The sequence below is a fragment of the Coptis chinensis genome, chromosome 1 (assembly GCF_015680905.1).
Source record: "Coptis chinensis isolate HL-2020 chromosome 1, ASM1568090v1, whole genome shotgun sequence".
Taxonomy (NCBI): Eukaryota; Viridiplantae; Streptophyta; class Magnoliopsida; order Ranunculales; family Ranunculaceae; genus Coptis; species Coptis chinensis.
This window is the reverse complement of record NC_141456.1, coordinates 52,902,426-52,918,219: the sequence shown is the minus strand read 5'-3', so window position 1 is coordinate 52,918,219 and position 15,794 is coordinate 52,902,426. Positions and strand designations below refer to the sequence as shown.

The 15,794-nt window shown below is 34.7% G+C and overlaps 3 protein-coding genes across 3 annotated transcripts; all 3 read left to right on the top strand.

The window, feature by feature from the left end:
• Positions 1-16: 16 nt before the first annotated feature.
• On the top strand, positions 17-3,666 carry LOC147524519 (uncharacterized). The gene is made up of 2 exons (XM_086575279.1): positions 17-29; positions 2,792-3,666. Exons 1-2 carry the CDS (start codon positions 17-19, stop codon positions 3,664-3,666), a joined length of 888 nt encoding a protein of 295 aa, XP_086431405.1.
• A 70-nt stretch (positions 3,667-3,736) lies between these two features.
• On the top strand, positions 3,737-5,951 carry LOC147524518 (uncharacterized). Its single transcript, XM_086575274.1, has 3 exons — positions 3,737-3,829; positions 4,528-5,398; positions 5,572-5,951. The coding sequence occupies exons 1-3, from the start codon at positions 3,737-3,739 to the stop codon at positions 5,949-5,951; spliced, it is 1,344 nt and encodes a 447-aa protein (XP_086431400.1).
• A 38-nt stretch (positions 5,952-5,989) lies between these two features.
• On the top strand, positions 5,990-6,292 carry LOC147524517 (uncharacterized). The gene has a single exon (XM_086575262.1). It carries the CDS (start codon positions 5,990-5,992, stop codon positions 6,290-6,292), a length of 303 nt encoding a protein of 100 aa, XP_086431388.1.
• Positions 6,293-15,794: the final 9,502 nt, after the last annotated feature.

Genomic DNA, 15,794 nt, shown 5'->3' with positions numbered 1-15,794 from the left:
TGGATGGATAGACCACATGACTTTTCAAGGTAAGAAGCTGTGAATGAGGATGAAAATTTATTTTCAGTAAACTTTGATAATGATTTGGAGAATGGGTTTTGAAGGAGTATGAAATTGGTATTAAGAATTCTACCTAACAAACAAATAAATCTTTATTGCAACACAAAGTACCTGTAGTCATAAGGGCAGACTTGATTCTTTGAAGGTGACCAATCGTGGTGGAAAGTCTTCACGTAAACACCCGCACCACTAACATAGGGACATGACATAGAAGTCCCGGATATGATGTTATACTAGAAAAGCTACAAACAATACCGAAAAGCCATACAAGAGATTAGTTCTTGCCCTGTTTAATTTCGGTACTTTTTCGGACCGGGAAAGATTAACCATGATCCTTGCCCTCAAGAGTGCTCTTACATCTCACAATGTCACCCATTTAGAGTCCCCAACAAAGAGCAATATTTGCAGAAGTCTCTCTTTAGTCATTCTGAACCAGGGGAACCTAATAGTAAACATCACAAAACTTATATAACTTTCAACCTAAATAATTTATTGCATTCATACCATGTGGCAAAGACTTTTCATTCTTCAAATATGTGTAGAACATCTTCAAGAAAATTTCTACACAACAAAATTGTTTATGTACAGTTCACATTCGTCTTTGGAGTTTGAACAAGCAGTTTCTACACAGACTTTAGCAGCCTACCACAGCAAAACATCACAGTGAACATCAAACAAATAGATCAAGAGAGGAAAAAATAAGTCATGAACACATTAAAACACATTCAAAAGTAAAGATGATGAGGGTTAATATAGCTCAAAGGAGTGATCTGACAAAAAACTATCACACGCATAAAGATATCATCAAGAATAAGAGTATAAATTTTCTCCTTACAACTGAATCAGAATTTTTATGTTATTACCTTTCAAGTCAGGTATGAAAGACTATTGACACCTATTTTAAAAGCCCAGGCCCAGTAAAGTTTACAAGTAAATCAAGCAGTAAATTTCAATATAGATACACACAAATTCATCCTAATAAGTCTACAAATTGTTTTTGTTCCAATGTACTTCCTATATGGCTATGTGGAATAGCATCCTAGGTTTCCATCCCCTTAAAAGCCCTATATACCCATCCTTTTTCACTATAGTTTTAATAACATCAGTAATTGAACTGTTGGTAAGCTGTCCAGATAACAGCACAGTTAGAAAAACATTTTAAACAGTTTCCTATCAAAAGTATATATCCAATATACTCAATAAAAGGATCATGATTTGACCACGACATACTAGCCTTCATAGATTATGACATACCAAAAGTAGTGTACAAACTTAACAGATGCCAATTTACATGTCTTCTAGCTCTATCTTCATGTTGTACCTTACTCCCTTCACTCCCTAGAAAAGATTAATAGTTTATCAAATTTGACGTACAAATACCACAGTCAAAGCACTTGAAAACTTTTAATACAACTTAACTGATAATAACTTAACTTTATCATTGCCTAAGTGTAATAACTATAGAGTTGATTAACAATGAAGTACCCAAAGACACCACCATCTTTACAAAGTCCACACTCCCACCCATGGAACCATACCTATATAAAAATCAAATAAAATAGTCAATAGATTGAAGACTAGAATAACAAAAAAACAACTCTTGGATACAAAATAAATCTTCGGAATAAAAAAACTGAGCTGCTTCTTTCATCAAGGTTGAATATTCTCTGAATTACAGGGTACACACTTCTTGCATTCTTGCTTAAAAAATCTATACATTTTCCGGTAAGACTGTCAAATATTAGATCTAACCACAAGTCTGTCAAGACATGAATATGACACTTGAGCTAGGATATAAAAATGTCTTAGGGTACCCGACATCAATGGGAACTGTTCAAAAAGATCAAAACTAGTAGTTTATCTCAACTTCAAATATCGAAACTACGATTGAATTTTATGTCCTGCATTAACAAAAAACAAATATATAAAGCATGGTTCAACTAAGAGAACATCACATTTCCTAGGAGCCATCCCTGTTTTAAAGCACTTTTACCCCAAAAGCTCAATACAAGGGCACAAAAGAATATACAGACACAGAGAGTGTCCATGATCCATTCTATTCAGATTCATGCTGGCTTTTGTTTATATAGCAAAAAAAGAGTAGGCGGGTTAGCACACTACTACCAGCATCCAGATGAAATCCAACATGACTTCAAACACAAATGTTTTAGGTCCAGAAGTAATGTCAGGGTAGAGACTACACCATCATTTTGCACTAACCAGAGCTCTACCTTACTCTGACCTCTCATATATAGAAGCAAGAAGAGTTATATTCTTAATCCATGTGCATGGGGTACTTGAGAATAGAGGTCGATCAGGACACAAGTGCCGATGCAATCTCTAAAGGAATAGGACGGGTACCCCTGTTATTTCTTAGTCTCCTTTCCACATGCTTCAAAAAATTGTCAAAACTCATAAGTGCAACAGAAAAGCTACCCCTTCAATAGGGAATGAATAGAAAATTCTAAAATGCTGAGAATCAATCGAAAACATAAGAAATTACAATGAAGAATTAATAATTTTGAAACAAATATACCAAAAGGAACAGTCAATCAAAGAGTGGTGAAGTGGTCCACTTCTTAGTTTATTTCCATTGCTTCTGTTAGTTTGCAACTTCTTTACATAGCATCTGTAAACAATTTGTTGGAAAGTCTATATTTACTGTTAATTTTTAGTAAATATTATATTATTAAAGTATGAAAATCTGATACTAACTTCCAATTAATTGCAGCTCTCTACACAATAGAGTTCCAAAAGAGAGGCTTGCCCCATGCTCATATCTTGCTGTTTTTGGAGAACTCAAAGAAAGCCTTCCACCCTTCGCAAGTCAACAGAGTTATATCTGCCGAATTGCCTGACCCTGCTGACAAAGTTGCATATAATGCAGTTGTGGAATTCATGATTCACGGTCCATGTGGCCAGTCTAAACTAGATTCTCCTTGCATGGTAAAAACTAATGATGGGAATAAAAAATGCTCTAGGCACTATCCGAAACCATTCTGTAGCGAGACAACGATTGACGAAAATGACTTCACAGTCTATATGAGGAGAGACAATGGTCGAACTACACAAAAAGACGGAATAACTCTTGATAACAAATGGGTCATTCCACACAATGTGGACTTGATTGTGAAGTTCCAAGCCCACATAAATGTTGAACATTGCAACAAAGCAAGGTCAATCAAGTACCTATTCAAGTATATTAACAAGGGAAAGGATAGAGCATCTGCAATGATTGTTGAGAATGTAGTGACTGACAGTAATAGTAAGGAACAAATTGTCAGGGATGTTGATGAAATATCAAACTTCTTAGACTGTCGATTTCTTTCTTCTTCTGAAGGAGTTTGGAGGCTTTTAAATTTTGATATACAGTACAGAAATCCGAGTGTCGAGCGGTTGCCATTCCATCTTGAAGGTCAGAATATGGTATACTACAGCGAGAAAGATGATCCAAAAGTAGTAGTGCGTCGTGAAAAAGCGTCCAGAACAAAATTTACAGAATGGTTCAAGGCAAATGAAGAGTATGAATTAGCCAGGACACTTACGTATGTTGATTTCCCAACTAAATTTGTTTGGAAAAAAAAGTATAATAAGTGGACTCTTTAAAACGAGGAATATCGGGTTGGACGAAGTTTACTACGCACATCCTACATCAGGTGAAAGGTTCTACTTAAGAATGTTGCTTAATGTTGTTAAAGGACCTAGGAGTTATGAAGATATTCGTACAGTTAATGGAACCCCACATCCAACTTTTAAAGTAGTGTGTCAGGTAATCTTTCAACTACTTCAATTGTCCATCTACTACTAACAACTTTTTTGTGATATAGTAAGTAACATATTAAGCAATATTCCTCTCGACCATTATTATATTCCAATAAAAGTCTAACATTATTATTAAAGTTATATGTCATTTGACATCAAAATATATATTCTGTCGTACTTAATGATATCTCCTATTCTCATAAAATACTTAGTCCTCAAAAATCTTGAGCAAGCATCATCTTTGGACAAAAAGACCCCCCCCCCCCTCCAGGTTTGGAACATGGATCCAATTTCACTGCTACTTTATTTGTCAACAGTGCAAACCAAATACCTTAGAATCATTTCACATTTCTTTATCAAATACAAGCAGCCGGATAAGATGTCCACGTACATACCATATTATATTATTACCATCAGGCATCAACCTCACCTAATATGATCATATTGAACTAATGTAGGCAGTAGGCACCATAAGAACTTAAAGCTTACATACTGAAAACAACTGAGCTAAACAGAGAGCTAGAGCCCTACACGATTTGGAACTTTAGGTGTTAGTGTAACATCAATTCAGTGTCTGTTTTATCTAAGAGAGTGTAACCATTAACCAAGGATCTGGGGTTGGATAATGTACTGTTGACGATAATTAAAATGTGATTATCAAGTTTTTCATTTTATATTATGTAATCTTTCATTTTTGGATTACAGGCATACAGATTGCTAGAGGATGACAGTGAATGGAATGATGCTATGAAGCAAGCCAGCGAGTGGGCAAATCCAGCTTCTTTAAGAGAACTTTTTGGCACTTTAATATTGCTGTGTGAGGTTACATCTCCAGAAATACTTTTTGAAAATCATCAGAAAAGCCTTGGTGAAGATATTTTGTTTCGTTACAGAAAAACCAACCACAACCAAAGTCTCCAGCTAAGTGATGACCAGATAAAGAATGATACTCTTTGCGAGATTGAGAATATCATGGTTCGTAGGGGGAAAACACTTACAGATATTGAAGGTTTTCCTAAATTCAATATTTCTTCACAAGCATCCTATGGTAACAAATTGATTGCTAAAGAATTGGATTACAACTGCTCAGAGTTGCACAACGAACATATCAAACTCTATAACGGTCTCAACAATGAACAGAAAAATGTTTACAACTGTGTAACTGATGCAGTTGAGACGCAATCTGGAGGTGTTTTTTTTGTCTACGGAAGTGGGGGAACTGGGAAAACATATTTCTACAAGACTATCATTTCAAAACTCCGTTATGAAAGTAAAATTGTTCTTGCAGTTGCTTCTTCGGGAATAGCATCACTTCTTTTACCAGGTGGACGAACAACGCATTCAAGGTTTAAAATTATGATACCTACAGATGAGACCACAAGTTGTGACATTTCTCATGGTTCAAAACTACACAAGCTTATTTCAAAAGCTGACCTTATTGTGTGGGACGAAGCTCCAATGACTCATAGGCACGGCTTTGAGGCCGTTGACCGTGACTCGAAAGACATATTGAAACCGGATACTAGAGATTTTGGTGGAAAGACATTTTCATGGGTGGAGATTTCGCACAAATTTTGTCAGTCATACCAAGAGGTAAAAGAATTGATGTTGTTAAAGCTTCCATTAACAAATCAAAACTTTGGAAAAACTGCCAAGTTTTTCACTTGAGTGAAAACATGAGACTCAAGAGTGACGTGATGGACTATGACACTGTTAGTTCTGTAGATGAGTTTAGCAAATGAATTCTAGATTTAGGAGATGGGAACCTACCTGCAAAGGCGATGAACGAAGAAATAGAGCCAACTTGGATCAAAATACCTGATGACTTACTCATTCCAGAAAGTGACAACTCAGTTGAAGATATCATCAACACCATTTATCCAGATTTGGTGAATAAACATACAGAAGTTAAGTACTTGAAAGAGAGGAGTATTCTAGCACCGAAGAATGACACGGTAGACGAAATAAATTCTGCAGTTGTTTCAAAAATTCCTGGAGATTTAAAAAGCTACTTAAGTGCAGACTCTCTATGTCCAATCCGGGAAAGTGCAATGAACAAGATGTTCTCAGATCCAAATGTATTTTTAAACAAAACTTGGAATTTTCCGGAGTACCCAACCACAATCTGAAGCTCAAGCGTGGAGTCCCTATTATGCTGATGCGAAACATGAATCAAAGTGAAGGACTGTGTAATGGTACTAGACTCACAGTGACAAATATTGCTCCAAAAGTCATAAAAGCAACAATTATTACTGGAACAAAGATAGGAGAACCAGTTTTTATTCCCCGAATGATTATGTCTCCAAGTGACACAAAATGGCCTTTCGTCTTCAGGAGGAAACAGTTTCCTGTCAAAGTTTGTTTTGCTATGACTATAAACAAAAGTCAAGGTCAGACTTTTGATAAGGTTGGTGTTTATTTACCAAGACCAATTTTCACACATAGCCAGTTATATGTTGCTGTCTCGTGAACCACCTCAAGAAAGGGATTGAAATTCCTAATAAAAAAGGACGGAAATGAACCCGAAGGGTGCACAAAGAACATCGTGTATAAAGAAGTTTTCAATTCAATATGAAGATATCAACTCAAGGTATGTCCTAATATAGCTATTTTACATTCAAGATGAATCACATACAAGATTAAAATAAAAACAAGTTAAATAAATATATATTAATTTCTTGCATAATACAATGACATGGCAGCAGATCTCCTGGGAATTAGATTGATTGTCTCTTCTGTAAGTCTAGGATACAATTTGTAAAAGAGTGTTTACTTTAATCTAAACAGGTCTACTAGTGTTGGATATGGTGGTGCTGCAAGCGACCATCTAGGTGAAGTTGTCTTGGCTTTTTGTGGTGGTTCTGGAAGGAATTATGTCTTTTTCAGGAGCTAGAAGCTATAGAGAAAGGGTTGCAAGGATGTCAACTACATGGCTTTTGGAGAGTTGAAGTTAGTTCTAACTATTTGTTTAGAGAATATTAGTAGTTCGAAGAGTTAATTTTTCCAGTCAATTATATTATAATTCCCCAAATTACATTCTCACTTAGACATTTTGATGTGATCCTAATAAGATCTTTGCACTATTTTATTTTATTAAAGGGTGAAAAGACAGCAAAACACAGTCCCCATCTCCGAAAGGGCCAAAAACAGAGGTCTTTTTTAGTGTCTACTTGGAATATATTAGAAAAACAGATTAATGTGGGAACCTCTGACGTCCATGACAGCAGCCTTATCTTTTATCATAACAATTTGGTGAAGTACAAACTGTTGAGATATCTGTTTATGGTGAACACTATCTTATCATTAACACACTCTATACTGCAATATATATTTGCAACTCAGGTATCTCCAGCTACAATTTTTATATGGTTGACTGGTTGTTTTGGTCTTATTTTTATGATAACCGAGCGTGTTTTACTACATGTTTGTTGTTTGTCCATCGTCATTCATTCGACATTTAGGCATCAAGTTCATGTCCCGTAGTGACATTGGGCGATCAATAATAAAAGTATGGGAAGAATGTACTAGATTTTACCCCTTTTCTACTTTGGATAACTCACTCCAAAGTTTGTTTGTGTGCCTATTTAAAAGTTTGTGTATTCTATCATATTGGATATAGGAATAATGTTCCTATTTCATAATCTGCACTTAGCGATTTAGAGCTAATTTTTTTTAAAATGAACAAGAAAAAAAAATGCCTTAAGTAGAAAGTATTCTTGAAAAAATACTCTTGGTTACCTTAGTATACCAAGTTATCGCCGTTAGATAATCCTTTTTCAGGAAAGCTTCTTCTCCCTTTTGTTTTGCCTACTCAAGGCCCTGCTCTGCTTTGAGCCTTCTCTGCAAAATGTTAGATGTTTCAAGTATAATAATTACAAAATCCAACCCATAAAACCTGTCAATTGGGACCAACTGTACCAACAAATCCATAACGCTTCTCAGGATATAACTAAATGTTTATAAAGCATCAAACGATGCTTAATTACTTATATATCCAATATAGCAGTCAACAAGAACAACATTTAAGTCAGACACCCGTCGCCAAAACCTTAATAGATATAGTAAGAGTTACATAAATATGGTTCCAAACCTTAATAACAATGTAAAAAAAAAAATAGTAAAACAATTAATAATGTGCATATCCATGTAATTAAGCAAACAGAGAAAACTAATAAACACTGCCAATGCCTGTAAACGCATACGAAACAAAATGATTATATATCATGTTTGAACCTATTGCTTTAGCTGACGCTTTACAACTGGACAATCACTTTACCCACATAACAAACAACTCAGATACAACAATCGAAGAGGTGAAGCACACGGTCAACGGAAGAGGTAAGAAACAGGAACATCATTGACATTCAAGTTACTTCCCATTCTGGGATAAACTCTATACCCACTCCTTTCAACTATGCTACAAAATAATTATTAAGGTTGACATTGACATTCACCGCCTGCAATGTTTGCACAAGTAATGTTATTTTCCTTCACCGCCTTTCAATATCAATACAATTCTTGCACAAGTAATATTCCTGGGTTGAAGTATTTTGCACAAAAACAAAACCATGTTCTGAAAGGGTGGTAAGGAGAAAAGAAAGCTCTGGTAGTTCATCTACTAAAAACCAACCTTGCGCTTCATTGATTTGCCAAAGCTCTTAACCCATTTCTGCCAACCGGTGTGACCTTCTTCAAGTGCAACAAATGAGCTCTCCATTGTCGTATCTTTCGATAACGGATGGGTAGCGACTTCAAAGCTTATCTTCTAAAAAAACAGGTTTACCCCGGGACTGCAAATACCCCATTGCTAAAGACACCTTGAGCCTCCAAACAACATTTTTCTATTTCTAATATGCATTCACAAAATAATAAGTACTATACTAAATGAACAAGTCAACTAAGAAGCAGATTTCTAAGACTACCTTGGCCTCAAAATTCAACACTATTTACGTTGTCTTCGACAACAGCATAAAAATAAACAGTACGCATAGGAGAAAAGATAGGGTACCTAGCCAAAGTAGAATGCAAGGGATCACGAGAGCAATTTTGATAAAACTTTATCTGAATCAGAACCAAATCAATACCATCCTTTAGCGATTCAAAGAAAGCCTTCATGTTTAAGGGGTTAATAAAAAGGATTAACACTTTGAATAGCAAGTAATAATGAAAAATCAGTTTTAAGGTAAAAAAAAAATGAATCCATAATCCAACCTGTACAAATGTTTCTTCTGATTCTACGAGGATACCAGCAACCTTCCATTGTTCACCCAAAAGCTTGACTAAGTGTTCTGAAGGTAGAGCTCTTAAATGCTGACCATTCATCCACCTAATATTCCATGGAATATATGCAGGTTACACATAATGTCTATATATGGAAATTGAATATTCAAAAGACCTATCATCCAACAGTTTTTTGTTTTTGCATGCAATACAAAGGCTGAAATGTCCCAATCCAGTTAGTAAAGATAACCAAAACTGAGACCTTGGATATATCGAAGTCACTACGCTCGGAAGTAATATCATTTTATTATTATAGCAAAAACTAAAGATTCAATACATGTCCAATATTTTCTTGGAGTACATGCTGAGCTATTAGGACCCAGTTAATTAGATACACAAGGGTATGAGTTTATACATGAACTCTCTTCAAATAGACAACTCATGCCATCACATTGAAAATAAATCAGGATTGTATTTAAGGTGAGGGTCAATATGGTTCTTGCCAATAGGACACTAACAGTTGGTACGAAATAGCTTGCTTCGAAGTATCACTCAAGCATATTATTCTATAACTTATCACTTACCAGCTGTCCTACCTCGCATAAATACACCTATGGTAAAACGCAGACAAATAGAAACACCAACATAGCTGAATGACGGCTATATCTACACAGACGGTCCAATGGGAAGTAAGAGATGAGTTACTTGCCGTAGTATTCTAAGGATGACTTCTTCATCGAGGATAACTCATAAGTGAGCCCCTATATAGCGGTACAGTCAGCTATGAAAGATAAGAAATTCATTCCTCTCATAGATCACGGTTGCCTTTTAAACATGCATGTACAAATCAAACTCTTATTCATTCGCCAGCTTAAACATAATGGCGAACAAAATTACCGCGATTAGCATCATGGTTGTCAATCCCGGTATGGAAGTGACCACTCGAGAAATGCATCCATCCTCTCCAATCGATTGCTCCCTCTTTTGAAACAACATATCACATTTTTCAGATACTCCTTATACAAGAAGAAAACGAAAAATTTGGTCAACCCAATCGACCTCAACCTTCAATTTAGAGAGAGCATCCCGCCGCTTTTACAAACCGCGGTACAAGTTTTCATTTGGTAATTTTTAGGTGAAGAATTAGTAATAAAGATTCATTTAAGAGCCTCCAAATTATATAGTTACCACCACGAAAGCATGTGCTATCTTTACAATCTTTTCAAATCCCATCTCTAAGTCTTGATCTGGAACAAATATTGGCCCGCCAATCTCCATGCCATACCTTACTTAAACCTACATATCCAACTTCCTCAAAACAGAATTTTGTCATGTAAAAACTAGTTTGATCACAGGTGATTGGCAACTCACTTGAAATAATTACTTAACAAAGGAATCATTTTTTGCTCTATGGTTGGGGCGTGATAATCACATAGAGATTTCGAATTGCCCTTCAACCTTTCAGACTCGAGTAACATCATGATGTCGACCGAGCTCAAGGAAAAAGGGTTAGAATAAAAGTAATAAACATATTACCCGCTAAAGATGGAGGACATACAAAGAATCCCAGTTCGTCCACAAAACAAATGCTACCGATAGTCCACCACAATTGAATATGAAGTCCTATAATCTTAATTTCCACGGCTATAAATGAAAACCAATTTGACATATGTGAAGAGAAAAAAAAAAGCACTTATCGCTTATATAGGCAATGTTAAGTCAGAATGAATTTTCCCTGAGAAAGGAGCATATCATAAAGAAATCCTTTTGGCAACAAATAATCCTATATGACCTTTAAATACTGTGAGGAAGAGCTTACCTTGCCATACTCTTAAACTGTGTTGCGCTGGTACTGCAAAATGGAAGCCGTACCCGAGTCGGACACTCCATATTTTAACTGAAAATGTCGTATCTCTGGAGTGTCCCCGGTGTGTCTCAGTCGTACCCGTGCAACACAGCTCTTAAACCATTTTTAACAAACACAGATCACGGAAATGTAAGAAGTACTGCACATTCAAGATTGGGTCATATGAGCGTATAACTCTTATTCTCCATCTTTTTAATTTGTTTCAGTACAATGTGTATGGATATAATGAACTGAACAGAAATGTGTTCAAATAACCATGTCCAAGGATCAGGTCGTGAAGGTCCACTGTTTGAGATTGAAAGTCTTCCACCTATGGATTATAAAGTATAAACCACCACAAGTTTCTGGGTTAACTAATTAAAACCTATAAATCAGAAAAACGGTGCTTACAATCCTCATGAAGATAAGCAATACATCCACTGAAAGAAAAGCCATCACCAATAGAAACAGGTGCATCAATCAAATAATCCTGGCACAAAATCAATAGCAATTTCAGTTTCAACAGCAGTAATAATGAAAATGAGTGAAAACCAATACCTCTTTGTCTTTTTTTTTCGCTTTAGAATTCAGTGTGAGCTTTTTCCTCTCAAACTTGAATTTCAATGGAGAAGATGAGAATCTAGAATGGAGAAGGAATGGAGAAGGAAACGATACATTAGCTTGAGCTTGAAACGCCATGAATGCTGAAACTTAAAGAGTCATGACGTTTCAAAAAATAGAGAATGAATTTTCATGGATAGGATTTCTTTGGTCTCAAATTTTTATCGATTTCAAGTAATCGAGTGGCAGTGTAGTGCAGTGAAGCATAGGACCACTAGATTCTTGACACGATAACCTGAACCCTAAGCAAGTTGATCTGAATCAGAATTTCACTTGAGCATTGAGTTGCACCAGCAGCAACCTTAGACCTGGTTGCCCATTCCATAACAGACTTCCCGTTGCCTAAAAAATGTGAATGAGAAAATTAAGAGAAAAGCTAATGATCCAATTCTTGAGAACACATCCACATAATCAGATACATATCTTACCATGAAGATTGGAGCAATTTAGTGTGAAAAAGAGATAGAAAGTCAAATTTGAATAGAATTTGAAATACAATACCCGCTTAAAACATATGTTACCAAATTTGTTGGGCCTAACCCCAACAGTAATAGTAAACTTAGAGGTTTCTAAAACCCAAAAGCTTCTACCTAATTAAAAAAAAAAAAAATCTAATTTAAAATAAGGTGATTTAGCTTTAGGCCGTCCCAATAATATAGGTATTTGCGTTGGACCCACATTTTTACATTTCTTAGCTTTAGGTAACCCTATTGTTAGTTAACCATCATTTACCAAGTTTGACCATCTATTGTGGTGTGTCTGGTGTTATGCCCTTTCAAAATGCCACAACTACCCCTCACACGTTTTTCACGTGCCCACACCATAAAACTCAAAATCCACATTTCAAATTACCCAACACGTGTCATAATCCTGGGTCCTAATAGAGTGGAGACTGCAAAAAGAGAGAAACTCGCTGTTCCAAAATATCAAAATTTAAGATATATACAAAACTAGAATCCTACAAAAAGTGAACTTCCAATCACTTAGTAAAACATAATCTATTAACTTAAAAAAAAACAATTGAACTACACATATCGAAAAACCAAGTAGCCTATTTTTTTCCTCTTCTCCATTATTTACAATTATTTATTGACTTCATTTTATTATGTCTATTGCAGATAATGACGTATGAAAATTACAGCTTATGTAAAAAAAAAATGTTAAAGGAAATTCTAGAAGCAGAACTTAACATTCAACAAGATCCAGTCTACAACACAAAATTAGAGAGCCGGACGATTCAAAAGTACTATAACATTAAAGGTGCCGAAAGACTTATTCTTTAACAATGAAGACATCATTGTTAAAGAAATTGATGGAAACACCACATATTCTGTTGCAAAAGCAGAGGATTCAGCAGCTTTTTACACAATATAGTTTATAAAGGATGAACGTGATATGGAAATTGAAGACTTCAATTTCAAAGAACTTATGAAGAAAATAATAGAAGTTGAAGAGAAATAGAATCAACTCGACATCCTCAAAAATATTATGCTAAATTGTTTGGTTGATGATAAACACAACAAAGATAAAATATATTATCTCGAAGAAAAAATTAAAGGAATGAAGGGCATGGAGAGTTCCATAATAAAGAAAAGAAAACTATGAGGATTAGTACTTGAATACCAAAATTTTATTATGTTGGTCACATAGTATTTTTTCTGTTAAACGCTTATTTTAAACTTTAGATATGCATTAATTTCATTTATTTACTTCATTTGTAGCAAAATAATGTTGTTTTGAAATATATTTGTAGTTAATGTGCTATTCGAATCGGCAAAGATTACAAAAGAAGTCTTCTGATTTCACTCAAGTTCATGCCTGAAACGAATGAACCTAAAAATAGACGGACATTAATCCAAATTTAGTGGAGGAAGCAATGAAAAATTAAATCTTATAACGAGTAGTTAAGTGGGTCAAAAAGTGCATACTTGAGGATTCCGAACATCATCTCCCAATAACTTAAAAAAAAACATATTTAGAAATATATATGGGCCTAAAAGAATGCCTAAAGATCAAGAATAGTGCTCTTTTATCTCTTTCGTTTTCAAAGATCGTGAGTAAACCATTTCTCATATACTCTACCAGTAGCCAAGCTATATCCAATAATATAAGCCATAGTATAAGCTTTTTTCAAACTTGCAAAGTATCAAAACATATTACATTTCAAAACATAAAAACTAACACCAAAATTTTAAAACTAACAAAACAGCAGTTAGTATTTCTTAACAATATCCAAAGCTACCATATGTGCTTCATCATTGGACTTTGCTATACATTTCTGTGTTTGCAAAGCCACACAGTTGTCTTCCAAATCCATAATCTGAAATATTACTCCTTACGCAGATCCACTACTAAACCTGTCAAATCAAACATAAAACATAAATTAGGATAAAGATAACACCCAAGTCCCCAACACATGCACATATACAACTTAGCCCATTTTGTCTCTTAAGTATCTTAAGCAATTGGACTAAAATAATATTTGACTAAAGAAACTTACCCATCCATGGCGTCTACGGTAGTAGATAAGTAAGACTACAACGAATATGAAACCAAGAGAGCAGAGAACGACAACTAGGAGTTTGGGGAAATGGGTTTGTGGCTGGAGGTGTAAGGAATGATGACGAAAGAACTTCTACACTTTAACCGAAACAAACTTCAAACATCATAAATTCTTTTTTTTGTGTGTTTAAACAATTAAATCTCAGTTAACGTCGTCTTTCAATGACAAATAAAAGAAACAAAAGAAACCGAAAAAACAATATTGAAAATAACTAAAGACCAAACCAAAATAACATAACCTATTTCAAAGCCCATTTGAAGCTCATAGACAAATGTTTACAATATATCTTATTTTCAAAGCAGTAAATTTACACCGAGCCACTTATTTAACATTTTAACCTACAATTTAAATCTACTGATGTATCAAAACTCTTAATAAGTGCAAATTTATACATCAAAGTTAAGATAGTTGTTAATCCTAATAATTCAAACAACCCACCATTCGTTAGACTTAAAAACCAATGACAAATGAAATAAACGAAATAAACCAAAACAACAAAATTTAAACATCAAGTACCAATATAGAAAGGAAAATAGTAATGTTGCTCCAAAGTGCAAAATTATGCCCTGTTGGCAAATGACACCGAGTAATATATGCGTACTTCTTTGCTCCATAGGCAAACATAAAGATAGACGTAAAGTGCACAAGGAGGTAACACTTGCCTAGAATGCATCAAATTATTCCCGCCCTTCCTTATAAATTCACCATTCCTTATAAAACCTCAAGCCAAGTTCATCAACACAATGAGGCCAGTGATTTCAGCATGGTGATAAGGTAAGTGTCATGGCACAAAATATTCATGTTGGTTTCCTTACATCATCTTCTATTTTATCCTAGAAAAGAACAATGAAACATGCATAGAAAGAGGAAATAAAAACTTCAATTCACTTGAAAAGTGAAATATGAAAATCAGTTATTGTCTCTTTTACAACAAGTTATCCCATAAGATCAATACATAATCAGAAAGAGCAACAAAGATGCATTTATAACATTTATTCTGTACAGCTGCTGTTCGTTGCTCTTACTTTCTGCCATTACAAAATTTTATAAATTTACACCATTTACATTAAAAAACTGAAAAATAACATCATGTCCAATCAACAACAAGTTCTATGTACAACGAAAGAGTTGTGGGATAATGCAACCCCCAAATAACCTTTCTCCTCAAATCCTACAGTTTTCGGCCACCTTCAATTTACACCTCTATTCTGTCAATAATCACTTATTTCCCAATTGATGTACATAAACACACAAAATATAGCTGATAATGGATGTAAACTTGAAAAGATTAACACTTTTTTGCTAAACAGCAAGAAACCATTACTAAATGCTCAATCATAATTTATTCATTGTGTAGCCCAGTATCATTATCTAATAACTAGATTGAAGCAATATTACGTGACAGCGAGATATACTAATTAATTATATTCATAGGAATCACATAAAAAATTAAGTGAAAGCCAATATAAAATCCATATCTCATAGCTCTACATATAACATGTGGATAACAGATACACAATCGAACTTGAGAAGATAAAGAACCGTCCACATAAAAAATTAAGTAAAAGAAAATATAATATGCATATCTCATAGCTCTACATAGAATATGTGGATAACAGTTTACACAATCGAACTGGAAAAGACAAAGAACTACCCACATAAAAAAACAAAGTAAAAACCAATATAATATTTATACCTCATAGCTCCACAGCTCCACATAGT

Bases quoted from the DNA above. Each gene is read 5' to 3' on its own strand.
- LOC147524518 (XM_086575274.1), top strand. From the start codon at position 3,737: ATGTTGCTTAATGTTGTTAAAGGACCTAGGAGTTATGAAGATATTCGT. The intron at 3,830-4,527 runs GTAATCTTTCAA...TTTGGATTACAG, and splicing joins CTTTTAAAGTAGTGTGTCAG to GCATACAGATTGCTAGAGGA. The intron at 5,399-5,571 runs GTCAGTCATACC...AATGAATTCTAG, and splicing joins GGAGATTTCGCACAAATTTT to ATTTAGGAGATGGGAACCTA.
- LOC147524517 (XM_086575262.1), top strand. From the start codon at position 5,990: ATGAATCAAAGTGAAGGACTGTGTAATGGTACTAGACTCACAGTGACA.